We start from the raw sequence: 25,918 nt of genomic DNA, 5'->3' as shown, positions 1-25,918 counted from the left end.
GTGTTGTGACAATGAAGGAGTTAACACATGTAAGTCACTTAGAACAGAATCTTGGCACAGAGTGAGTTCTAGATAAAGCTTAACTATTATCATTATATTATTGTGTGGGTCTGCAATTAGTCCCTGAATCCTTTGGGGATGTGATAAGTTTTAAAAATGAGTTGCATTTACTCATAATAGAGTCACTCCATCTATGCATAGCTGAAATCTAATTTTGCAATTAACATGTGTTTTGTATGGAGTCGAAGAGTTGAAGGTATGGTCTTCCTTATAGGGCCTCCCGTGGTAACCTTCTTACTCATAGTTTCCCTCTATGCTCTCGAACTCGTTAGAAAAATTTCCCTTCTCCATCCAAACTGAAATGAGTCCCTACAGGGACTTAGAACTGAGGAGCTGAGATGCCGGGGAATCTGGCTTTGGACAAGACGATGTCACATTCTGAACCACAGACAGAGCATTTACAAACTTCCGGAAAGTCCAGCTTCCTTCTTGTTGCTTGTCTCCTCCTTTGTTTTTGGAACTGTCTCCATCAAAGCTGCCAAAACTAGATGAGCTTGCTTGGCTAATGTCTGCCAAATGAAGTGTTGAGGGATATCTGGAAAGGCCAACCCAAAGCGCCAGGATTTCAGTATCATTGAGAACCCGATGAGTAATAATATTAGGACAATAAACAGCCAGTGTTATTTAGTTTGAGAAACTGATGCTAAAATAAGAGGAGGTAGTTTAATTATTTCCTCTTAAGGCATTACTCAGTGTTGTCCTTATGTTTAAATATTTATGTACCAAGGTCAAGAATTCTTGGTACATGATGCACCAGGATTTTTGAACAGTCATAAATCGTGGCTAAAAATCTAACTTCAGTGTGGGTGGAGTGATGAATTTCAGGACGTCTTTGAGTGTCTCCTCTTCAAAATATAAGAGAGAGGCCATACACCTGAGGAGTCTTCAGGGCAAGAGACTCGGGAGCTGGAAACTATTCCTTGCTCAGTCACAGACTTGGATTTTATTCCCTTCTGCCTTTCAGTTTGGGTAAGCCTCAATTACTTATCTAAAGTTTATAATAAAAACTTGTCCATATAAATAATAGGAAAAGTGCCAACAATTGATGTTTAGAGGAAATGTGCTTTCTTGAACTATATATATTAAGGTTGTTGTATCTGTCGTTCTGTTTGCCAATTTCTGTATTAGTTCAATCCCTTCCATGCCTTTTTAAGAAAAAAACATCTAGTTAAATTTTTCTTTTGGTGAAAGGAAAAAGAAAAGCATGTAATATTTTTCACAGACCTTCGACAATTCTTAGAAAAACTTTGGTGAGTCTTGGGGACACGCTGAGGCAGGGACACATTTTGTGTAGTGTCTAGGGCAATCACTTGATTAACACTTTACCAATCACTTTCCTATATTTTTAGTTGCTTTGTGATGACTATTTGTGTATGTGTCTGCATGTGGGTCACACATGTGTGCAGGCAAGTCCCCAGCCTATGTGCATATCTGTGGATTTATGTTAGCATTTATAACATTGTATTTTCTAGGGTCTGTTGAAATATAGTTTTAATTTGTTTCAAAAATGACAACTACTTTTCTTTCCTCCTAATTCAGCTTCTTCCAGTCCATTCTCATGATACTATGAAATAGTACAACTATTGCAAGGCCTCTGTTGTCCAAAGGTTCAGTAGGAATAAATGCAATGTTTCATATCTGAAACCCTGCTGTTATACATATTTCTACCTAATGAATACCTGTTGATTGATGAATTCTCCTAGGGGGTATTGGACAAGTAAAAATCATGGCAATTTTGCTTGTGATTCTGTGTGATTTATGTTTCAGTGGAGACACTAAAACTCTTTCTAACTGTAAATCTCAGGGGGCACCATCAACCTCCTAGGGGAGACCTTCACCATCATATGTCACGGATTCACCTTGAATAATCTCAACAAGCAAGTTGCTCAAGTAACTAACACTTGTTCTGGATTGATAAACTGACAATGAGACTTTGGGTCTTGGCACTTCTGACAATTCTTGAACATTACACAGCAGCTAAGTTTAGTAAGTACCGCTTTTCTTTCTTTCTTTCTCTTTCTTTCTTTCTTTCTTTTTCTTTCTTTCTTTCTTTCTTTCTTTCTTTCTTTCTTTCTTTCTTTCTTCTTTCTTCTTTCTTTCTTTCTTTTAAAATTTATCTATTCATGAGAGACACACACACACACACACAGAGAGAGAGAGAGAGAGAGAAAGAGGCAGAGACATAGGCAGAGAAAGAAGCAGGCTCCCTGTAGGGAGCCTGATGTGGGACTCAATCCCAGGACCCTGGAATCACACCCTGAGCCAAAGGCAGACACTCTTCCACTGAGCCACCCAGATGCCCCTAAGTACTGCTTTTCAACTAAAATTGTAAAATTAATTTCAAAAACATTTCCCTTTTTTTAAAAAAAAGATTTTATTTGAGAGAGAGCATACATAAGCTGTGGCAAAGAGCAGAGTCAGGGGGAGAAGCAGACTCCCCCTTGAGCAGGGAGCCCGATGTGGGACTCCATCCCAGGATCCTGGGATCATGATCTGAGGGGAAGGCAGACGCTTAACCAAATGAGCCACCCAGGCACCCCATCATTTACCCTATTTAAAACTGCTTGCTTCTGGTTGTTCCAGTTGAATTGAAATCTGGAAAATTCATTTATGCTCTACAGACATTCAGTACTACAAATCTATAAGGAAAAATTCTTCACAACAAATACATCATAATTTTAGCTTTACATAATTTTAAAACATCAAAATTTAACGTGCTGCCTGTGCGTAGGAGGCGCTGTAAGCATTTGTTGCCCTGCAGCATACTTCCTAGAGACGGATGTGGCTGCTTTCCCACTGGAGCAGTGTGAAGGAGGGTTAGCTCCAAGTTAACTCTATCTGTGGTACCCATCAGAACAGTTCATAAAAGACCTTCATCATTTACTATTCTTTCTCAGTGACATGTCACAAAGAGTGGTTGATTTCTAGACCTAATCGTAGAAGGATAGAATATAGCAATTATAATGTCCTTCTAGATCATTTCAGGATCAGATTTATGTGTTGTTTGTTTCTTGTATTTGCAGGCAAATCATCTTGGGGGCTGGAAAATGAGGCTTTAATTGTGAGATGTCCTAGGCAAGGAAAGTCTCGGTATCCTGTGGATTGGTATGACTCAAAAACCAACAAAAGTATAACCACCCAGAAAAGAAATCGTGTATTCGCCTCCGGGGAACGTCTTAAGTTTCTCCCAGCCAAAGTCAAGGATTCTGGAATTTACACTTGCATTATCAGAAGGTATTAACCAGGCAGCCACCATGATCTTTGCAATTGTTCCCCTTCCTTTGATAGTTGATGGCATGAGCTCTCCTCCCTTTCTTTCCCTTTCTAGACCTTTGTGGGACTATTGATTTTATAAAGTGGTTTGAATAGAAGAGTACTTCTAGAAACACCATCAGGTTGGGGTTTGGGTGATTATGAACTATTTAGAGGGAGAACTGCAAAAATTAACTTGTAGCCAATTAGGAAATGACTTAGCTTTCCTAGTGACCAAGAGAATTGAGAGCAATATCTCACTTTGGCTGGAAGTAAGAACAAACTAGCAAAAAAGACCCAGCAATCTGGATGTCAGGCACCAAGGAGGCCTAGGGTAGGTGCCAAAGGACAGTTACCAACGCCTTAAACCTGAGAGGTAAGCTGAGGGGGGTTATGTACAATCGTGTGCCTGATTACTTACCATACATATACATCTTTAAATGTTTTGATCTTGTGCTTGGATTTGGTACGTACACTATATCAGATGAACTACATCAAAATGCAGTTAGGCACCTGGGTTCTGAGGTCAGACCAGTTTTAGTTTCAAATTTGAATTCTGTTGGCTGTGTGAAGCCAACAAGTGACTTTTCTGTCCCTCTGTTTCCTTATCTACAGAATACATATGATAATATAGCCTACTTCAAAGCATCCCTATGAGAATAAAATGATGTCATGTTAGTACCATGAATGGTCCATAGTGAACTGTCAATAAATACCAATTATCTTTATAATAGTCTGTTCTTGGCATGACAGCAGATACAGTGTATAAAGAAATGTCAAGGGAGTCATTTTCAGGGCTACCAGAGGGGTTATGTTTTATCTCAAATGCAACACAAAAAAAGTATTTAGAACTCTAGATTTTAATAACTGTTTTTAAATAAGAAAAGAACCCCAGTACATCAATTATTTGAAGAAAAAAAAAAGCAGTGTTACATAAAAGCTAGAATTGGATAAAGTCATTTCATAATGCTGAGTAACTTTTTAAATCATTTGACTTATTTTAGTAGTCCTACCACCAATAAGACTGGATATGTGAACGTCACCATATATAAAAAACAACCAGATTGCCGTATTCCAGATCATCTGATATATTCAACAACATATGGATCAGAAAAAAATTCCAAAATATATTGTCCTACAATTGACTTCTACAATTGGACAGCACCTGTTGAGTGGTTTAAGGTAACAGGAAATTTGGGGGGAAATGGATGAGAATTATACAAAACAGGTGCAAGTAAAGAGTTGGCAAAAATGGAATGGAATTTTTCATTTCAGAATTGCAAAGTTCTTCAAGGACCAAGGTTTCACATACACAGGACCTTTTTGCTGATTGACAATGCAACTAGCAAGGACACGGGTGATTATACATGCAGATTTATGCACAATGAAAATGGAATCAATTACAGCGTGACAGCAACCAGATCATTCGTTGTGCAAAGTAAGCTACTGAATTTAACAAAATAGAATATTTGAAAAAAAAAATAATGTAAGAGGAATTGTGCCCTTCTTGTTGATTTTCCTATAGACTCCTAGGGGACACATTCCAAACACCCTACTGGATGCCTGAAACAGGGGATAGTACTGACCTTATATATACTACGTGTTTTCCCATCCATGCATACCTATGATAAGGTTTGATTGATAAATTAAGCATGGTAAGAGATTAGCAATAATAACTAATAATGAAATAGAATGATTACAATATACTATGACAAAAGTTACCATAGATTTTAGCAAACTCAGTGTATGATTATTTTTTTCCTTATTATGTCGAGAACTTTCATCTTTTCACTTAAAGCCTCTCTTTGGCTTTTCCGCGTTGCCAGCATCATGATTCTTGTGCTTTGGGGGCATACTTGAGTAAAATAAAGGTCACCTGAACACAAGCCATGTGATACCATCAGTCTGCTCATAACCAAGATAGCTACTAAGTGACTAATGGGCATGTGACAGACACAGTGTGGATGGCTGGACCAAGGTCCTATTCACGTCCTGGGTGGGACAGAGTGGCACACTGTGAGATTTTATCATTTTCTTTAGAACAGTGAGCAATTTAAAATTTATGAGTCATTTCTTTCTGGAATTTTCAATTTCATCTTTTTGGGCCAAGATTGACTGTGAAAAGTAAAACTGGGAATCGGGAGCACTACTATACTTCATGATCCTCCCTAAGATGTCCTCCAGCTTCAGCTTATCTTGCACATTCTCTACAATAGAGCAAAGAGCTTTTCTGAATGCACAATCAAGGGACATCTGGGTGGCTCAGTGAAAGAGCATCTGCCTTTGGCTCATGGCGTGATCCCAGGGTCCTGGGATCAAGTTCCACATCGGGCTCGCCGCAGGGAGCCTGCTTCTCCCTCTGCCTATGTCTCTGCCTCTCTGTGTCTCTCTCATGGGTAAATGAATAAAATCTTAAAAAAAAATGCACTATCAAGATTTAAGAAATTTTAGAGGGAGATTATGCTACTAATCTAAAGCCAGATCTGTTCTTTCCTCTATGACTTAACTTTTCAAAGATGGCATGATCTGAATGTCAACTTAATAAACTTTTTTGGATGGCAATACAAGTATTTGCAGAGCCAGATTAACTTTTCTTTTCCCAATTTGTTGTCAGAAGTTATATAGATAGAAAAAAATCCATTTAATCTCAAATATAATTAACTGGATTAGAAATTTAGTGACAAGTTCTATAAAGGGATAGAAACATATTGTGTGGTTTTTAACTGTCAGCCTGAAGCTGTCAGGAGGCAATAAATAAGCAAATTTGAAATCAAAGAATTGCAACAAATTTGGGTAGCAACCCAAATAGTGTCCCACTAGGGAGCAAAAGTCAGGGGTTTTTAAAGCAAAAAGGGAATGCCTGTATACTTTGTTTACTAAGAATTCTGTTGGGTATTGGCAGTGAAAAACTAATCTTTACTAATATAATTGGTGACTAAGGCTATCACTAAGTGAGTCCCTTATTGTACCAAGTTGCAGATGTTTGAGCTCAGTCTTGGAATATTTGTGGTCTGACTAGTTCAAAAATTCATAGTTCCACCTGTGAGGACATGGGACCTATCTCCTTAATGGCTTCTTGGCTCCATTCCAAAACCTTTTGGCCCAAGTGGCACCATTCTATTTCACCTTTCGCACAATCCTGGTTTGCAATAATTTCTACATTATCAAGGACCTCAAGTAGATAATTTGATTCTAAAAAGTGTTTTTTGAATATTAAAGTCCATAAGACCCTATTCAGAGGAAACACCTCACAACCACACCTATCAAATCTACAAGGAATCAGGGTTTCCTTAGCATCACTTAATCCATGGATACAGATGAAGTAGCACCAGTGAGTATGGCAGATTTCTCAGGGTAAAGTGACCCTGGAGACAGGTTTTTGTTTGGAAGGTTTACAGAACCTACTGAAACTGCTCTACCACTGTAGAGCACTGGACCACATTTCTTTTGATGTCTCTTATTGTTTAACATTGAAACCTGCTGGGATCTTTAATCACACTGTCCTGAAATAAATGGGAATCAAGTGGTGTAGGAATCAGCAGTGCTCCAGAAGAGCTCTTTCACTGTCTCTAGGCATCGGTGCCACAGCCAATTAGAATTTCCTTACGGGATGGGCCACAATGGGGGAAATCCGTGAGTGGAAGTTATGGGCTTACGTGTTTGTCATATTCATAGGGCTTTTTTTTTTTTTCACTCAACAAGCATTTAAGTACATGCTAATGTTCCATGGGACTTTTGAAATCTTCTTTACTGTAATGCTGTGCTTATTCTGTGGAATTATGGTTTTCTAGCAATTGCCAGGTCATGCAATTTATTTGATGTGTTGGTCTAACATTTGTTTTATTTTTTTATTTTTTATTTTTTATTTTTTTAGATTTTTATTTTTATTTATTCATTCGAGACACAGAGAGAGAGAGACAGGCAGAGGGAGAAGCAGGCTCCATGCAGGGAGCCCGACGTGGGACTCGATCCCAGGTCTCCAGGATCAGGCCCCGGGCTGAAGGCGGCGCTAAACCGCTGAGCCACCGGGGCTGTCCTAACATTTGTTTTAATGATATAAAATAGATTAGGAAATATCAAAGAGTATCATAGGTAGTAAGATAAAGTATTACATGAATGTTTTCTTTTTCATTTGTGTGTGTATCTATTGCTGTGGGTCATTGTCAGAAAAATTTGAGGAGCATTGCCATGAAATAGGATAGAAATATGAAAATGCAAGCTTCAAACTGATGACCATCCAATGCTATCTTAATATTAATATTCTCTTTGTCTTTGATTTAAGATAAGGAAAGCCTTTCTTGGTTTCCAGTAATTCTAGCGCCTCCACAAAATGAAACAAAAGAAGTGGAAATTGGTAAGAAGACTTTAAGAATGCTATAAATGTTACCTGGAGAATCCTTCCATATGACCCTTGGTCTGAATTCCCCAGGCATGGGTCAGGCAGTTAACAGAATGGACCTTGGGGATTCAATGAAATGTCATGTAAAGAAGCATCCACCGGGGCACTTGCTAATATTAGGAATTCCCAGCATTTACATTTGTATTGTACTTGTAACTCGTGGTGCTTTCACAGTATTATCTTATTTCATTTTTACTTCTCTCCAGGAGGCAGACATTGTTCTCAATTTATACTTGTGGATACTTTGGCTCCAGTAGGATCAATAACATGCCCAAGGTTGTGGATAATCAATGATAGAAGGATAAGAACTCAAGCTTTCCGACTCCACCTATCTCTGCCTTCTCTGGTTCCCCACCAGAAATGAGATACAACTCAAAGTTCTTGGCCTAAAGACAAGTCCCTTCAAGAACTGGTTCCCACCATATCCTGGACCATCTGCAACTATTAACCCCACGTGCCCCGTGTCCCCACCACACTGGCCTCCTCACAGTTGTTACACTGATGGGCAGCATTTCCACATTCTTTCTTGCCTTTTGTCCATGTTGTTCCTCCTTCTCATCTCTCAACACTGAGCTCAAATACCATTCCTCATGCCACCTTCCTTACCTCCCTCTGGGAGCCCCATCCAGAGCCTCCATCTGATCAGGTCCAAGGAAACCATTTCCATGTAGAGCATGGCAGATCTGCTCCCTGAAATGACATCTCCCTCTGTATTCCCCTCTTCTCCCTCCTCTTCCTTCAATTCCCATTTGTCATTTGTCAATCTTTCCATAGAAGACTAGAATACCCTGTGTTTTAATAATTTGTGTGAACGGTTATCACCTTCTGAGACACTCTGCATTCCTCATCCCTCTTCAGATGCATTATTTCTTGACCCAGGAACCAAGGGCTCAGTGAGGGATGGCTGAATGCATGTTCCCAGGCAGGAGGGCAGTCCTCAAGCTTTCAGTTCAGGGTGGAGGAAGCCTCAAGCAAAAGTTGTAATGGAGAATTCTCTTTTTTTTTTTTTAATTTTTATTTGTTTTTATGATAGTCACAGAGAGAGAGAGAGAGAGGCAGAGACACAGGAGGAGGGAGAAGCAGGCTCCATGCACCAGGAGCCCGATGTGGGATTCGATCCCGGGTCTCCAGGATCGCGCCCTGGGCCAAAGGCAGGCGCCAAACCGCTGCGCCACCCAGGGATCCCCTGGAGAATTCTCTTGAACAATTAAATACTGGGATTGGAGCTCGGTCAAGTTACACACAGTTTTACCAACATAGTGGCTTCCAGAGAGATGAAGATAATTCAATAAAAGGAGAAAGATGTGGAAGAGAGAAGTTACAAAGAAATTCTAATTTAGAGTAAAAAGAAGCCCCATCTTCTAATGTGGAATTGATGAAACCAGAGTTATTTCCCTCTTAGTTAATGCAGTAGGTGAGAGGGGAGTGGGAACAGAGCTTCCTTCAAACCGTGACCAAAGGGGATAGAGGTGAGGTGAGGGCCCAGGATATGGAGGTGCTGATGATAAGGAAGGGGAATGGGATCAGTTCCCAGCACACACAGGGGGTTCTACTATTTTTTTTTCACCCTGAATGCAATACTATTGACAGAACTGAATGTTATTGGTGAACTTCTTCACTTCTCATCTAGGAAAACCAGCAAACATCCTCTGCTCTGCTTGCTTTGGGAAAGGCTCTCAGATGATGTCTGGCGTCCGGTGGTTGGTGAACAGAACTACAGCTCAGAACTTTGGTGAAGCAAGAATTCAAGAGGAACGGGAGCCAAATCAAAGGTATTTTTATACGAAAGTGAAAATATCCCCACACAGTTTGCAGCAGCCAAGTAAGCACTAAAAGTAACACATTGCCCTTTCAGTTTTAGCAATGAGATGACGTGTCAGAGCACCATTTTAAGAATAAATGACGTGAGAGAAGAGGATTTATCACTGCGGTATGACTGTCTGGCTCAGAATTTGCATGGCAAGATACGGCACACCATAAGACTAAAGTGGAAAAGTCCAAGTAAGGAGTGCTCCCGAGACTTGGGTCACCCGAGTCAACTGCATCAACTGAGATCATTTTCTTAGGGAACAGTGTGCTGGAGTGTGGCTCCAGGGCAGGTGTTTCCCGACAATGGAAGTGTCCCATCTCATAAAATGTGCTCCTCCTCTTAAGGACACTGACCATTTGTAGTATGGGTCCCCTAGTTGCCTCTACATCTTTACTTCCCCCTACCCACCTGCCCCCCTCTGTTCTCCCTTCTGTCATCCCGCTCCTCTCCCTCCACTGCTCCCCTCTTCTCCCTCCTCTTCCTTCTATTCCTCCTCTCCTTCTTCCTCCCAACCTCTCCTCTCCCTGATCCCTCCTCCTTCTTCTCACTCCTCCCACCCTTTGCCTCCACCCCTTCTTCCTCTCCTCCCCTTCCTCCTCCTCTGCCTTCTCTCCCTCCTCCACCACTCTCCTCCCTGTCCCCTCCCACCTTACCTTCTCTCATCTTAGTTCCTCTTTAACACTCAACTGCCTCCTTGGCCATCCTTCTGGTTTCATCAGCTCTCTCTGCCTCATTATATATGAAAGACAACACACTAACTGTAAACCATTGAACATGCTGTTACCTTTCATGACTTTTATGACATGTTATAAACATGTCCCCTTTTATCATTTTTTTTTTGGTCATAAAGCTTGCACATTTTGTTAGTGAGGCTGGCAAAGTGGATGAAAAGGGGAAGTACTTAACTACTGCCCATCCCAGTGCGAACTTCTTAGACACTACTTTGTAATAAGACATCATGTGCTATCGTTGCTAAATTTCAGAAAATAGCAAATTTATTTATTTATTTGTTTTTTTCTACTTGCAAGCCTAACATATTTACTGTCTGGGCCTTTCCAGAAATAGTGAGTTTCCCCCTGCAAAAAAAATTATTTGTGTGCTAACACTATATTGTCTTATTTACTGTAACTTTACAATCAACCTTAAATTTGGGTAGCATGAGTCTTCTTATTTTGCTCTTCATCAAGATTGTCTTGACTATTCTTCAGTCTTCATATTGCCACATAAAAATTATCTTCAGATGTATTTTGATTATAAACATGTTTTTCTACGAGTTACATAGAAAGTTTTGCAACTTATTTTATAATTATTTAATTTATAGTAGAAATATTTCCATGATATTAAATGTTCTACACCAGCCTTTGTAAAGGCTTCATAGTATTCAGTTATACAGATAACTGAATTTATTTCAACAAATACATTGTTTGACTACATGTCTTTCTTTTTCTGTCTTTTTAAAAATTCAATTTATTTAAGCTCAAAAAAGGAAAAAGAAAATAGTTCACTTATTTCTCCCACCTCCTCACCCCTTTCTCTGGAACTACAATCTAGATACGGGTAAAATTCACAGGAAATCTAGTAGCTCAGCTAATTTCTTTACTGTATCTGTTATTCAACATGCAATATAGGTATCTTTTATGAAGAGCCTTCCTTGGCCATTAGTTTGGAGTATATTTGTTTCTTTCAGGTGTTCCCATAGGGCCCTGTCCTATCTCTACACTCATCACACTTACAAAAATCTGTTTGGGAGTCTGCTGAACGTGACTATAAGCTCCAAGAGGGCAGGAATGACGTCTCATTCGTCTTTGTGTCCTTGGTCTATAGTGCAATGCCTGGTACCTAGCATGCACTCAACAAACATTTGTTGAATGAATAAATGAACAAACACCAAAGTTATCAAGAAAAAACATTTTTTGTACATCTCCATGGCTCTAGCTTATAAGGCTTAATTATTCAACAAAATAACAATTTACATTTATGTTTGTTAAGCTGGATAACCTTCCCAGTGACTTCAAAAGGCCAAATTACTTATAATTTCCCTGTAGGTTTATCTGAATCTAGCATGCCTTTAATGACTTCATTGTAATTTGATGCAATAAAAGATAATTATAAAAAATAGGAAGCTGATTATTCTTCAATAGATCACATTCAGACACTATATATAATCTTTTAAAATGTAACATTCTCTTTCACAAATAATCAGCAGCATATGGAAGCAAGGTGCGGAGAATGATCTGTCTTGGGTATAGGTAACGAGAGGACACATTGTCTGTAAGAATCCAAAACAGTAATAAGACCATCTGAGAGTTTTTGTGCTTTTATTTTTTTAAAGATTTTTATTTATTTATATGAGAGAGAGAGAGAGAGCACAAAAGGGGGGAGCAGCAGCAAGAGAGAGAGGAGAAGCAGACTCCTCTGCTGAGCAGAGCTCAACTCGAGGATTGATGTGGGACTCAACCCCAGGACCCAGGGTTTATGACCTGAGTCAAAGGCAGATCTTAACTAACTGAGCTATCCAGGCAGCCCAGAGTCATTGCACTTTTAATCTCACCTTTCCCATTGCTAACCAACGTCAGTAATGACACATTCCTCCTCTGGGGGGCAGAGTGCTTCTTCCTCCCACCGCCTTGGTATGTCACTGCTTTGCAGTGATGTCAGCAAAATAGTTTTACAAGCATTTCCTTCCTGAGCACCTGTCAACTTCCTCCCTTGTTTGCATTTCCAAGCAAAGACATCCTGTTTGTTAGATGAAGCACTTAATCCAGTATAAAAGGGCGAGGGGGAGAAAAATATGATATTTTTACACTTGTTATTCCATGCACAACTATGTGGAAATTACTTAATGTGTTTGTCACTTAGCCAAGGGAGATTAAACCCTCAGTTGATACCCCTAAGTGGAATTATAGGCTGGATTAACTTGGATAAACATACAGAGGCACAACCTGATGAAAAAAAAATGGAGATGATGGAAAAGGAGACCACCAATTTGATGTGTTTGTGATTAAGTCTCTACTTGAAGTGGTGCTTGGGATTTTTGCTTTCATTCAGACTTAAACCATCAATTTGTAAGTTTTTTTAAAAACAAAGAGAATCATGATATTGAGTGCTATCAAGTTCCACGGGTCGCCAGGTTTCACCCCAGGACATATGGACCATGTCACAATGTTCTATCTGGGCAGTCTGGTGGTGGGAGCTAGCACAGTGGATCCTTGAGGATCGGGGAAGCCGTGCCCCCAACCCAGCACTGTCATTGCCTCAACATCCCTACAATGTAAGCCTTGCTTATGTTGTCACGTTGTGAATGTTCTCTGATTATCTGTGTATTGGAATTGTTTTCATGTTACGTGTACTTAGTGACTTTTTTCCTTCTAGTTTCTTTGTATGTATTACCGTCCCCCTGTTTTTCTTCAAATTAACATGGTTATGCTCTGTTTCGACAACTCTGGACATTAAACAAAAACTGTTGTTATGGCAGTTTGTCACAATGAATTCCTTTATTTCTCATCACAAAATAAAAGAAATCACAACATTGTCTCAAATTTCAAAAACAAAAACTTTAAAAGCTTATGTTCCCATATTATTTGACATGATTAAATAAATATTTGATACTCATAATGATAGTAGTACACATTTATTCATTGTTTCCTTTGGACTTGTCTAATTATTTTCCACTTAATTTCTTATGTATTGGAATAATATTCCATGAGGAAGAGACTGTTACTATCATCCAGTTTTGCAGATAACGAAACTGAACCCAAGGAGGTTGAATATCTTACCAAGTATTATAGTTAGAGCCAGATTCAAACTTAAGTGGTGTTTTCCTGTTTATAAACACTTTCAGAAAGTATTTAGTGTTTAGCTACCACACAGGGAATTATTTATACACGTATAAAGTCATTAACAAAAAGATATTGAACTCGAACTTTCATTCCTGTCTTGGATTAACTTCTTTCCTCCAGTGGAAGTGGCCAGCCACATGCACAGTTACTTCACCAGGATCCTCCCAAGATATGTAGGTTCCCAGAGGGCATCCAGATGGGACTTTTAGAGAGAGAGAATGAGAGAGAGAGACCTGGAGGGGAAGCCTGTTGAAATGCTTAACTTTGGGAGTATTTATCATTTAAATTGATGACTGTGCAGATAGTAAGCTCTGCCAATTTGCAACCTCCACCCCCCGCCCCTGGTTTTGAATCTCTTCACTTGGCCATTCTTGATTTCATGATGCTGGATACTCAGGATGCTGATGAGCTATGGGAGGAATCTGTGAATATGGATGAATGATTTTCTATGACAAAGCTGGGAACCCATGCTCTGAGACTTCAGATAAAAATACGGGGGGAATACTAGAATAGCCAAATCTTTGAGCTTCTTGTCACATTCATCCTTAAGTGGGACTACTTGTAAGTGGATACTTAATTTTAAAGAGAAGTAAACTTAAAACAGCCAAAAATACCATTAATGAGTACAATTCTTGTATTCAATTTGTATGTATCTGTTGCAAGTCCTTGAAATCGGAAACCATCTTGTGCATGCATTTTGTGGGGCAGTGAGTACAAGACACAGTTCCATGATGAGAAAAGGAAGAGGTGTGTTTAGAACCTAGAGCCCCAGAAATTTGACTTCCTCATCAATTATGCTTTAGAGACTTACATGACCCTGGTTTCTTCCCTACTTTTCTATGCAGTAAGACCCCAGGACCGTTTGATTCGTTCTCCTTAATGCCCTAACACCAGACATATCCGTTCCTCTGTCATTATTACACAAATCTGAACTCTCCTTATTTCTCACAAGTGTTACAAAAACTTCCCATTCATTTTTCTCTTCCCGCAGAAACAAATCTTCTGCTACCTTTAGATTAATCTTGCTTGTCAACCACTTTCATTGTTAACACCCCACCCAACACTCTTCAGTGGCTCCTGGGACCTTTCCAAATAAAGGCAAAATGCCTTAATAGGAGCCCCAAGTCTGGCCAGAACCTAGCCCTGACCCACATTTCTTATTGCGTCTTCCACTAATTCCCCAAACTGGAATATCCCAGTTCCTCAGAGAACATACCCCGTCTCTGCCCTTGGGCTTACAGCAGGAGTACATTTGAGAGGAGTGCATTTTTCTTATCTTGCAGTTCTATAAATTTTGACTATTCTTCAGGGACCTCATCCTGCAAGAAGCCTTCATGGCCCAGTCTAGCATGGAGTGAGCACTCCTAAGAAACTCTACCAACTCAAATTACACTGTTACCTCCTATCTTAGTTAAGTTTACATTTGCCTCGGCACCTTTTATGCTTTGAGCATCCCCTAGGATGCCTAGCTCACTGCCTTGCACAGAGTAGGCGCTCAATAAATGTTCACTTACTGATTCTTAAAGCAGCCATGGAAATTCCAGGTAGGCATGTCTTGTATGAATCTGTTGTACTCCCAATAGACGTCAGCATCCATATATTTGTTTATTTTGCCTTGTTCTAGTAATAATAGTGATCTTTTTTGTTCTGCCTTTATCTTTTGAATAGTTGACAAGCAAAGCACCTACTACATACTTGCGGGATTTAGCGTCTTGTTAATGCTAATCAATGTCATGGTGATAATATTAAAAGTGTTCTGGATTGAGGTTATTCTGCTCTGGAGAGACATAGCTAGACCTTACAAAACTAAGAATGGTAAGTGGCAAGTTTCACATTTTTTTTTTTCAAAAGAAAAAGATCCAACAAAAAGAAAGAAAGAAAGAAAGAAAGAAAGAAAGAAAGAAAGAAAGAAAAAGAAAAAGATTCATAATGGTTGTGGGTTACTTGTCTGTTGATCTTTTAATAGCTATGCTACTAAACTTAGATTTTGCTCACCAACATTGTCAGCAGGCCATTCTCTATCCTCTTTTGTTGCTCCTTATGGTTCTGAGATTCATTTCAACAGTTCAAATTTCCTTCCTCTCTAAATTAATAACAGAATTGGCCCAAGCCCAGAAAAGTTTAAACAGTTTGGAAAATGTGTTATTGGTAAAACTTTATGGAACTGCAAACATTAACAGAAGTGTTGTTGTTTTCCAGATGTGAATAGCTTAGAAAGAGCCATCAGAATGTAGGTGTAGTTTACCAGAAAGCCCACTCCATAAAGAGTCCTATTTATGCACATAAATGAAAGAATACATTTATGCCTGCTAAATCAGAACACCATTCTTTCCTTTGGAGGCAGGTGTACTTTACACTTTCCATATGGTCCACTCAACTAGGACTAATTATTTGATTTCTGGGACATGCAGATCATTTAAAAATTTTTTTCCTTTCGCATTTTCACTTCCTAGGGTAAGCAACAACAGCTAAATTGAGCTCAACTCCAAACAACAGAAGATTCCTTACCAATGAAAATAAATATTTATCAGTAAATTATTAATTAAGTTTGACCATGTGGTGTGTGCAAAACTGGACTGACTCTTGTCTACTCTCTATCATCCAGTCTGAGACAGGAAAGAAGCCAACTTTGGGATTAAGATTGATGTCCTGATGACATTTTATGGCAGTAGATTGTTGTCACCATCTCTGGATTCTAGAATATTTGGGGGGACAGGTGGGATTCATGCACCACCAACAATAAATTCAGTGAAGAATATGTAGCAATAATCAAATGGGAATTTTACTAGCTAACTACTAAAGTTGTATTTCTTGTTCTCATTTTCAGATGGAAAGATCTACGATGCTTATGTTATCTATCCACGGAACTATAAAAATAGTCCAGAGAGGGCCAGTGCTGTAGAGTACTTTGTCCACCAGATTTTGCCTGATGTTCTTGAAAATAAATGTGGCTATAACTTATGCATTTATGGGAGAGATCTGCTACCTGGAGAAGGTAAAGCTACCAACATACTTCAAGGACAGAAATTCACATTCATCAGAAGGCCAAGAGATAGGTGAACTTATCCCTCTGTTGGAAAGGAATTACAATAACTACTCCAGGCCTAAGACCAGAGCTTTTAAATATTTCTGTAGAAGAAGGAGATACTTACTCTTTGCTCCTCCTGCCCCCATGGCCAACCTGATCATGAGGTTTTCACAAGAGTGTCAGTGCTGTGAAGCCTTGGTAAGGTGTCCTGCCTAGGTGGATTTAGCAAGGCACTGCCCCTACTTGACTTCCCATGTCCACTGCTAGGATACCTGACATATCTTAATTCTCTCTAGAAAAGCTGAAAGAAGACCCAAAAATCAAAGAATTTTGTTCTAATATCCAGAAGCATTGGCTAAAATATTTGCAAGGATTCAGGGGTCTTTATGACTTTCCTTGTATTGGAGAAACATTTGAAATGTATATTCTCGCAACAACTAGAACTGTCTTCGGTTTTGCAATATTTCTGACTTGGAATATTTCTAGTAATTCCATGCATCTTTGACAGTTTGTTACAATTCTGGCCTTTCAGTAGCTGTTCTCTGCTTCTCTCTATATTTATGTCAAGTACCCATGAGCCCTCCTTACAACCCTTCTTGAATTCCTCAGAGACCAGGAAGTATTTGGAATGTGAATGAGGCAGGAGCCTCATGAAAGTAGGCCCAGTAAAGTTAATGCTTAGTAGACTGTGAATTTAAACTGGCATTTCCACTGCAAAGAGGGATTCAAGCATCTGTAGATTTAGAGGAACACATAGCAGCTGAATCTGATTTGTCCTGGAATATTCAGGCAAAGTTAATCACCCCATAAGGCTGTGAGAGACTCATAAAATGAACAACTCAGGAAAATGTAACCCAAGTTTTCTCTAGAGCCTCTCTCCCCTTGGCTACTCATGCTGGTAGAGAGGAATGAGTCATGGTGCTCAAATGCTCTTTTCGTGTTCCACATCTGCTCAGGAAGCTGCCAGGACACCAACTGTTTGTGGTGTCACACTACATGCTATGTCTGGCTGTAAACCCTTCATCTCTTTTTTTCTCTGATCCATTGACCTCATTTCTAGTTCTGCCTCTCTCCAGCCCAACGTGAATGTCAGCTCACAGATGCTCCAGCTTGTATGGCCTGCATTGTGTTGTTTTTCACCTGGGAAATTTCCCATGACCCTTCCTCCAACTGTGTCCTCTGACTTTACTTTATTTTTTTATTTTTTATTTTTAGAGAGAGAGAGAGGCACAGATACAGGCAGAGAGAGAAGCAGGCTCCATTCCACACAGGGAGCCTGACATGGGACTTGATCCCGGGTCTCCAGGACCACACCCTGGGCTGAAGACAGCGCTAAACTGCTGAGCCACCCGGGCTGCCCCTCTGACCCCACTTCAATCAAAGTAAAATCCAATCTAGCAAAACAACTTCACTCGCCCCTTAGAAAAAGTTAGTGACTGGCTGCATTGGTGCATTTCTTGCCATGCTAGTGACCTTCCGTTTGCTCCTTCAAATCCACTCTGCACCCTGACCATCCAATGGCCCAGGGTAGTGAGTCATTATGGAATCCATGTCACCCCTGCCCTCTGTTCAATGCCAGGTTTGGCCAATGGAAGCACTGGCAGGAGTGCAGAGGCAGGCATCCTGGGAGGTTGCCAGGGTAGCTGGGCTCTTCTCTCCCAAGACATGGGCTCCCATTCGCTGCCTTTAGACTCATTAGGTTCCATGACTGCTTCCTCCCCTTCACACCTGGAGGGTGGTAATGTCTCCCTGGTTATTTCTAGTGCTGGGGTTCCAAGGCACCTCTCGTTGATTTCTCTTGGTTCTGTCCACATCTTTTATAAATTGTCCTTTTATTAAACTCTCTTAAGTTAGTCCTTTTGAGTCTGCTGAGCTTCCAGTTAGGATCCTGGTTGACACAAGGTCTCTACCTGGCACCATTCAACGTTTATTTCCCTAGGTCATGCAACTACATGATTTAGTCTTTCAGCTGCCACCCTCTGAGAATATCTTGAGTGGTTTTGTCCACAGTTGTATTTCTTTGATCATGCTATTGCCTTCTTGCAGTGAGATCTGAGTATTTTACACTTAAAAACACAGCAACAAGAAATCTGACCCGTGTCCTTTATTCCTAGATGCAGCCACCGCAGTGGAAACCAACATACGAAAGAGTAGGCGCCACATTTTTATCCTGACTCCTGAGATCACACACAGCAGGGAGTTTGCCTACGAGCAGGAGATCGCCCTGCACAGTGCCCTCATCCAGAACGACGCCAAGGTGATTCTTATAGAATTGGAGGCTCTGAGCAAGCCAGGTGGACTACAGTTTGGGGAGCTTCAAGATTCCCTCAAGCACCTTGTGGAAGTGCAAGGTACCATCAAGTGGAGGGAAGACCATGTGGCCAACAAACAGTCGCTGAATTCCAAATTCTGGAAGCATGTGAGGTACCACATGCCTGTGCCCAACAGACTGCCAGGGAAGACATCCAGTTTGGCTTCCCTGAGTGCCCAGGGGCAGTAGTGCTTGCTTTGATGTGCTAATGCACCAGATTTCCGTTGACCTGAACTCTTCCTGGCTGGATTACGCCATTGGACCAGACACTAGAGCAGAGGCATGAGGAGTGGGAATGTCAAGATTGTGCAGGCTTCAGGTTTCATCCATCAACTCTACTTTCATTTTCCTGATTCTGGGTGGTTGCAAAAAGCCCAGAAATTTTTATCCTTGCTCCCCCTCTCTTCAGCTCACTTTTCCTTCCTTTTCTCCCTTTGCTGATCTTTCTCCAGGTGGCCTAGGATTTCTTCATTATGCTTTTTCCACTTTCTCTCTCTTTCCTGTTTTCCTGCTCCTTATTCCTTGTCAATATTCAGCACATTGAACTTCAAACTAGATGTGTTAGAGCTAAATTTTCATGTAACCTTGAAGAACACTTAGATTCCCACAAACAGAACTTTAGCAGTACATCTCATTCCTCACATACCAGAATATTTTACATTTTATTTGACCAGATGCTGAGTTTTATCATCTCAATGTTGCCGATGTTACTGGAGTGCCATCCCCAGTTGCCATTATAATCAAGTTTTTGCAGTTCTAAAATTTCTTTCGTAGATTTTTATTCTCTTTAGAAATATTTTTATCTCATTTTAAAAGTTACAGAAGAACAGAAAAACATGAAAGAAGAAAATAGCAAAAATTATCCATAAATCCATCATCCTAAGATAATGACTTTTAAACATTAAGGTAAATTTGAATTTGTACTGAAACATATCATTTATATAGCTGAGCTCACATGGTGTGTGGTTTTTTATATTTTGTTCTATTTTACTTCATGAAAAAAAATTGGACATGTCACTTAAATTTTAACGTTTTATTTATTTATTTTTTAAAGATTGTATTTATTTATTCATGAGAGACACAGACAGAGGCAGAGACATAGGCAGAGGAAGATGCAGGTTCCTTGTGGGGAGCCCGATATGGGACTCGATCCCAGGACCCCAGGATCATGACCTGAGCCAAAGGCAGATGCTCAACCACTGAACCACCCAGGTGCCCCAAATTTTAACATTTTAAATATTCACAGAGTTCTATTTCATGGCTGTGCACACCTGACATACCTCATTAGTTATTGTTGTATATTTGAGTTGTGCTGAATTTAAATGGCCATCATTATACGTAATTCAGGAATGATCATGTCAGTATATCTTACATTTCTCAATTATGATTTTCTTTTTTAAATTTGAGAAATTGGTTTGTTGTAACATTTCCATGAAATCAGTAGGGCTTTTGGCAGAAACATTTGGCAAAAGTGAAGTTAAGGTGCACAGTCAAGGCCACTCCCATTAATTCCCTAAAAGAGTTCACCCTTAGCTGAGATGCTTTTAAAAGTATACAATTTTGCATTTAACTGCAAAAGAAAACTGCACTCCAGATCCTTGACAGGGAGTAAAATCTTGAACTGTCACTCAATGCTTTACAGAGGCTTGCTTGAAAAGAACTTGTTTATTTCTGTAAGGTTGCCTAAAGGATCTGTGGTTACCTATCCCTCTACATACCCTATAATCTGAATCTATACTCCCTGGATTAAGGTTGTCAGATAAAATACAAGACATCAGTTAAAGCTGAATTCAAAGAATGAAATATCATCTGAAATTAAAATTTCACTGGGAATTTTTATTTGCTAAATCTGCTTTTTTGTGGTGACATCTGATTTTATTGAACAACTAAAAAAATCAGCCTGTGAGAAGGATGCCCTCTAGTTGATTAGTTAACACCACATAATTTGGAATCAACAAGATATCCTCTGTTCTCCGCCAGCTGTGTGACCATAAGTAATACTGTCAGGAGTACATGTACCTTTAATCCAGCTTCCCTACCCACCTAGACTTACAGACAGGTGTTTGATTTATGGACATGGAGAATTTTGGAAATGATTTTATTTTCCTCTTTATATTAGCTACTTGAATGCCTCGAGCCAAATTTGGGCTCTTTCTATAGGATATAACAAGGAAGTTATAATATCTTTATTTTTATTTTTATTTTATTTTATTTTAAAGATTTTATTTATTTATTCATGATACACATAGAGAGAGAGGCAGAGACACAGGCAGAGGGAGAAGCAGGCTCCATGCAGGGAGCCGGACGCGGGACTCGATCCCGGGACTCCAGGATCATGCCCTGGGCCAAAGGCAGGCGCTGAACTGCTGAGCTACCCAGGGATCTCCAATCTCTTTATTTTTAAATATATTTTAACTGCCCAAATTGTAAGCTACGTTGCAAATATCCAACATTTACATTTTTCTGAACATGTGCTAAATATCTCTTTGAAAGGGGCAGAGAGAGAGGAAAGGCTGTGGAAGGATACATAGGGGAATTAGGCACATTACTTTCTTTATGAGTTTCAAAGCCACAGCAGACACCAGGAGGGGTTTCGTGAATAGAATGAATTCAGTCCAACCCAGTGAGGTGTCTATTGTATGATCCTGTTACAAAATTCTGGTGAATTATAAAAACACAAGGAATTGCCCTTACTTGAGTCAAATTTGCATACAATACAATGCAGATTTTAAGTTTGATGAGTCTTGACAATTACGCATACCTGTGTAGTTACCATCCCGAACAAGAGAGATATATTTCCATCAGGGGTGCCTGGGTGACTCAGTCAGTTAAGCATCTGACTCTTGATTTTGGTTCAGGGCATGATCTCTTGGGTCATGAGATCGAGCCCCACATTGGGTTCCCCAGTCAGTGGGAAGTCTGCTTGAGATGCTCCCCCTCTCCGCCTCCCTTAACTCGTGTGCTCTCTGTCTCTCTGTCTCTCTCTCAAAAAGAGTGATAGATTATAAATCTTAAAAAAAAAAAAAAAAGAAATATTTCCATCACCTTCCCTACTGGAGAAGTTCCATCCTGATATTTCCCAGCCAATCTCTCTCCTTCCTCAGAGGCCAATAATGTTCTGATTTCTATCTCCATTAGTTTTGATCAGCTCATGAAATTTCCATCAATAAAGTCAGACAGACAGTGCTGTGACTCTGTACTTTCACACAACATAACGTTTTGGAGATGCATCCATGTTTTGTATGTGTCCATACTTTGTTTCTCTGTATTCCTGACTTGGATTCCATTGCATGGCTGTACTCAGTTTAACCTCCCCCTGGTGATGGACATATGGGTTGTTTCACATGGTACCTATAGTGAATATGGAGATTGTGAATATTCTTGTGGACATGTGTTCTTATTTCTTTTGGCTCAATACCTAAGTGTGGTCCTTTTTAGGAAACTGGCAAACTGGCAAACTAATTGTACCATTTTCATTTCCTCCGGTTATGTACAAGACTGCTCTTATTCCACCTCCTCACCAATGATTGGTATTGTTAGGTTTCTTTGAATTTTAATTATTTCAGTGGGTATTCAATGAATCTCATTATGGTTTTAATTTCCAGTTGTCTGACGATTAATGATATTGAACATTTATGTCTTATTCACCAGTAAGATTCATGTGTCTATCGCTCAGTGAAAGTAAAATCTTCTACACGTTTTTAAATTGTGTTGCTTCTCTTCATGTTGTTGATGTGTGGAAATTTTTTAGATATTCTGGATACTAATTCCTTTTCAGATAGATGTAAGGTGACAATTTTTCCAGGCTTGCCTCCTTGCCTCTTTCTTTTTTTCAACGGTATCATTGATTAGCAGATGTTTTTAATTTAGGTAACATTCAATTGGTCAGTTTTTCTTATATGGTTAGTGTTGTCTGTGTCTTTTCTAAGTTTTTTTTTTTAATTATTTTTTATTTTTTTATCTCAAGGTCTGGAGATATTTTCCCATGTATCTTTATGAAATATTCATGGTTCCAACTTTTATATTTAGGTCTATGGTCCACTGTGAATTAATATTTGCATATAGAATGAGGTAAGGGTCAACCCCATTTATTTTTTTCCCATAGATATGCCCAATTGTTCCTGCAACACTTGTGAAAGGCTTATCTTTTCCTATTGAATTGACATGATGCCCTGGTAAAGATCAATAGGCTATATATGTGTGGATCTATTACTCTATATTATTTTCTATTTCTATGCTCATGCAAATATCACACTATCATGATTAGTATTGCCTTATTGTATGCCTTCAGGTCAGCATAAGTCCTCTAATTTTGTTCTTCTTTCCCAAGATTGGTCTGACTATTCTAGGTGATTTGCATTTTCATATAAATTTTAAAACCAGTTTCTCAATTTCTTTGAAAATTCCTCCTGGGATTTGGATTGTAGGAAATATTTAGACTCTATAATATATAGAGTCTAAAAATGTATGGACTCGGAATCCCTGGGTGGCCCAGCGGTTTGGCGCCTGCCTTTGGCCCAGGGCACGATCCTGGAGACCCCGGATCGAATCCCATGTCAGGCTCCCGGTGCATGGAGCCTGCTTCTCCCTCTGCCTGTGTCTCTGCCTCTCTCTCTCTCTCTCTCTCTGTGACTATCATAAATAAATAAAAATTAAAAAAAATAAAAATAAAAATAAAAATGTATGGACTCTATAAACTCCACAGTTTGTACAGAATAGATATCTTAACAATGCATCTTTCAATCCAAAATATGGTATATCCGTCCATTTTTTCTTTTATTTCTCTTTGCAGTATTTTGTAGATCTCATGGTAAACATCTTGTATATGTTCCAAGGGATCTATATTTTGGTATTTGATTTTTTTTATGGTATTGTAAATGGTATTTTAAACAAATTTAATTTTTCAAATTTCCATTATAGAATATAGAATTCCGATTTATTTTTGGATATTGGCTTATTACTCCATGATTCTGCCAAACTCATTTAGGACTTCAGCAGCTCTTTTGTAAACTTCGAAGGGCGATTTACACAAAATTATGCCTTCCATCAGAACCAATAGTTTTTATCTCTTCCTTCCCAATCTATTTGCTTTCTATTTTTATTTCTTTACTTATTACAGAAGGATTGTCCCAGGTGAGAGATGACATCCTTATCTTGTTTCCCATCTTAGGAAAAAAGCAAAGTGTTTCAATATTAATGATGAAATTACCTGCAGGCTTCTTACAAATGTTCTTTATCAGATTAAGAACGTTCCTATTTTTAGTATTCCTAGTGCTATTCATGAAGAAAGCCTGTTGCATTTTGTCAGATGCTTGTTCTTATTGCCTTTATCGAGATCATTGTTTTACTTTTCTCATTTATTACACGATGAATTCTTTTGACTGAACAAAAAGAATGAAAATGACTCATTAAACCCTCTCCCTATCAGCCGTGGGTTTCATTCTTCTCTTTTGTTGGAAAGATCCTGCTACAGATCACTCTCAAAATGTACCCCGCATTCTTCCACGGGGTGAAAACTTTGAAACACACGTTCTCCTTTGGCTTCCTTTTCTTAACAGTGTAAAATCTCAGTTCAACACCTCCGCCCCCTCTCTACTATTTTCCAGGAGAGAACCCTTCGCCCACGCAGAAGGCCTCAGCACAGATCTGAGGCTTGAGGGCTTCAGCCGACGGCCTCGTCCTCACTTTGGATGACCTGGGGGAGCCGTCCTGTGTGCTCGATGCCCTTCCCGGGCCTCCGTCCCGTCTGGGGCCGCCCGGGCTCCTCCCCCTTAACCGCAGGTGGTGCCCCTCGGCGGCGGGCGCGCTCCCTCTCCCCGTGACCCCGGTGCAAACCCGTCGGCGGCCTGCAGGGCGCGCAACGAGCAGCCCCGCGCGCCCCGGCGCTCCGGGTCCCCCGCCACCGCCCAGCCCCCGGGAGCTCCCGAAACTCGCCGCGCGAGCCTGGGGCACCGGTGGCCTCGGCGCAAGGGCGACGCGCCGGACTTTCCTCGGCGCCCAGGTGGAGAGTCCGTATCCCCCGCGCGAGGGGGGGCGCCCCAGACCAGGAGCACCCCGGAGGAAAGCCGTGTGTACCCCGGGTCCACGGACACCGCAGCCTGGGAGGATTCCCGCCCCCCAGGCCCCCCCACGGGGAGAAACCCCCGACGACGAGCGTCTCTGATTGGAGCATCCCAGGCCGGGACACGCCCCCTGGCCCCGCGGCGCCCCACTTGGAGCCGCGTCCCACCCACAGCCTCCGCGCGCCGCTGCCCGGCGCCCTTTCTTCCTTCTGAGCCTCCTCTGTTCCTTCTGTTTGTTGTTTCCCTTTCCCCAGCCTTCTCGAGTTGCCTTACATCTTTGATCACACGTGGGGCGCCTCTCTTTGCGTCGGGGGCGCACAGGGCTGGGGAGACGGCGGGTCGCAGTTTCTCACCCGCCTTTGGAACGCCTGCCTCCGCTGTCGCGACCCGAGTGAGTGCAGGAGGGACGGCCGCCCCCGCCCCCGCCCCGGCCCCCGCCCCGGCCGCCAGGGACTCCCCTCTGAAGGTAAGGAGCGCCCCGGCTGCCAGCCGCACCCCTCCGCGCCCCCTGCGCCGCCAGCCCCGCCGGCCGGCCCAGCCCAGCCAGGGCACGGGGGTTCTGGAAACAAGATCGTTAAGGGTGTGTGCCACTATGTGTAACAGGTCTTCCTCCGCTGATGGGGGGCGGGGGTGCCCCTGGAAAACCCAGACTAGGTTGAAAATATGCGAAGTCACTGGGAGATGGGGTTAATACGTCTAACCTCCTGAACATCAGGGCTCAGCCTACCTGAAGGTGCGCAGAACCCTTACGTTAGCCTACAGTTGGGTGAAATCCTCCAGCACGACGCCTAATTCATAATAAGCGGTCGAATATCTCATTTATTTGATGGAATAGTATACGGAAAAGGAGAAACAGCGGTCGCATGGGGGTACAGAATGGCTCTAAGTGTATCTGTTGTTCACCCTCATGATCCCCAGGCCGACTGGGAGTTGCAGCTAGTGAGGATCATAGGGCATATCACTAGGATGCGAAAGATTCAAATTCAAAGTGCAAAGTATGGTTTCCACTGAATGTGTAACTCTTTTGCACCATCAATACAATCAAAAAAGCATAAATGGAGCTGTCATAAGTAGGGATTTTGTGTACATATATATGTATACATGCAGATATGCATATACATGTATATATAGTTTAAAATATTATTTATATAAGTAGA

The 25,918-nt window shown here is 40.8% G+C and overlaps 2 protein-coding genes across 4 annotated transcripts in view; both read left to right on the top strand.

The window, feature by feature from the left end:
• Positions 1–804: 804 nt before the first annotated feature.
• Positions 805–22,405, top strand: IL1RL1 (interleukin 1 receptor like 1). 2 transcript variants are annotated; one of them, XM_049115398.1, is made up of 11 exons: positions 805–1,029; positions 1,865–2,046; positions 3,084–3,294; positions 4,317–4,494; positions 4,588–4,750; positions 7,595–7,666; positions 9,384–9,483; positions 9,567–9,712; positions 15,029–15,175; positions 16,188–16,355; positions 18,503–22,405. In XM_049115398.1, exons 2-11 carry the CDS (start codon positions 1,986–1,988, stop codon positions 18,886–18,888), a joined length of 1,632 nt encoding a protein of 543 aa, XP_048971355.1. In that variant the 5' UTR covers positions 805–1,029; positions 1,865–1,985; the 3' UTR covers positions 18,889–22,405. The 2 variants fall into 2 exon arrangements, with proteins under 2 accessions (XP_048971355.1, XP_025319256.1); XM_025463471.3 differs by having other exon boundaries at positions 822–1,029; positions 9,342–9,483.
• Positions 22,406–25,108: 2,703 nt separating this feature from the next.
• Positions 25,109–25,918, top strand: part of IL18R1 (interleukin 18 receptor 1) — a 38,304-nt gene continuing 37,494 nt past the window's right edge. For both annotated transcript variants that reach the window (XM_025463457.3, XM_025463449.3), the window contains exon 1: positions 25,109–25,227. The gene's annotated coding sequence lies outside the window, so the exon portion shown is untranslated. The remainder of the gene's footprint in view (positions 25,228–25,918) is intronic.

The sequence above is a fragment of the Canis lupus genome, chromosome 10 (assembly GCF_003254725.2).
Source record: "Canis lupus dingo isolate Sandy chromosome 10, ASM325472v2, whole genome shotgun sequence".
NCBI classification, from domain to species: Eukaryota; Metazoa; Chordata; class Mammalia; order Carnivora; family Canidae; genus Canis; species Canis lupus.
The sequence above is the reverse complement of the archived record's forward strand: the minus strand, read 5'-3'. Positions and strand labels throughout refer to the sequence as shown.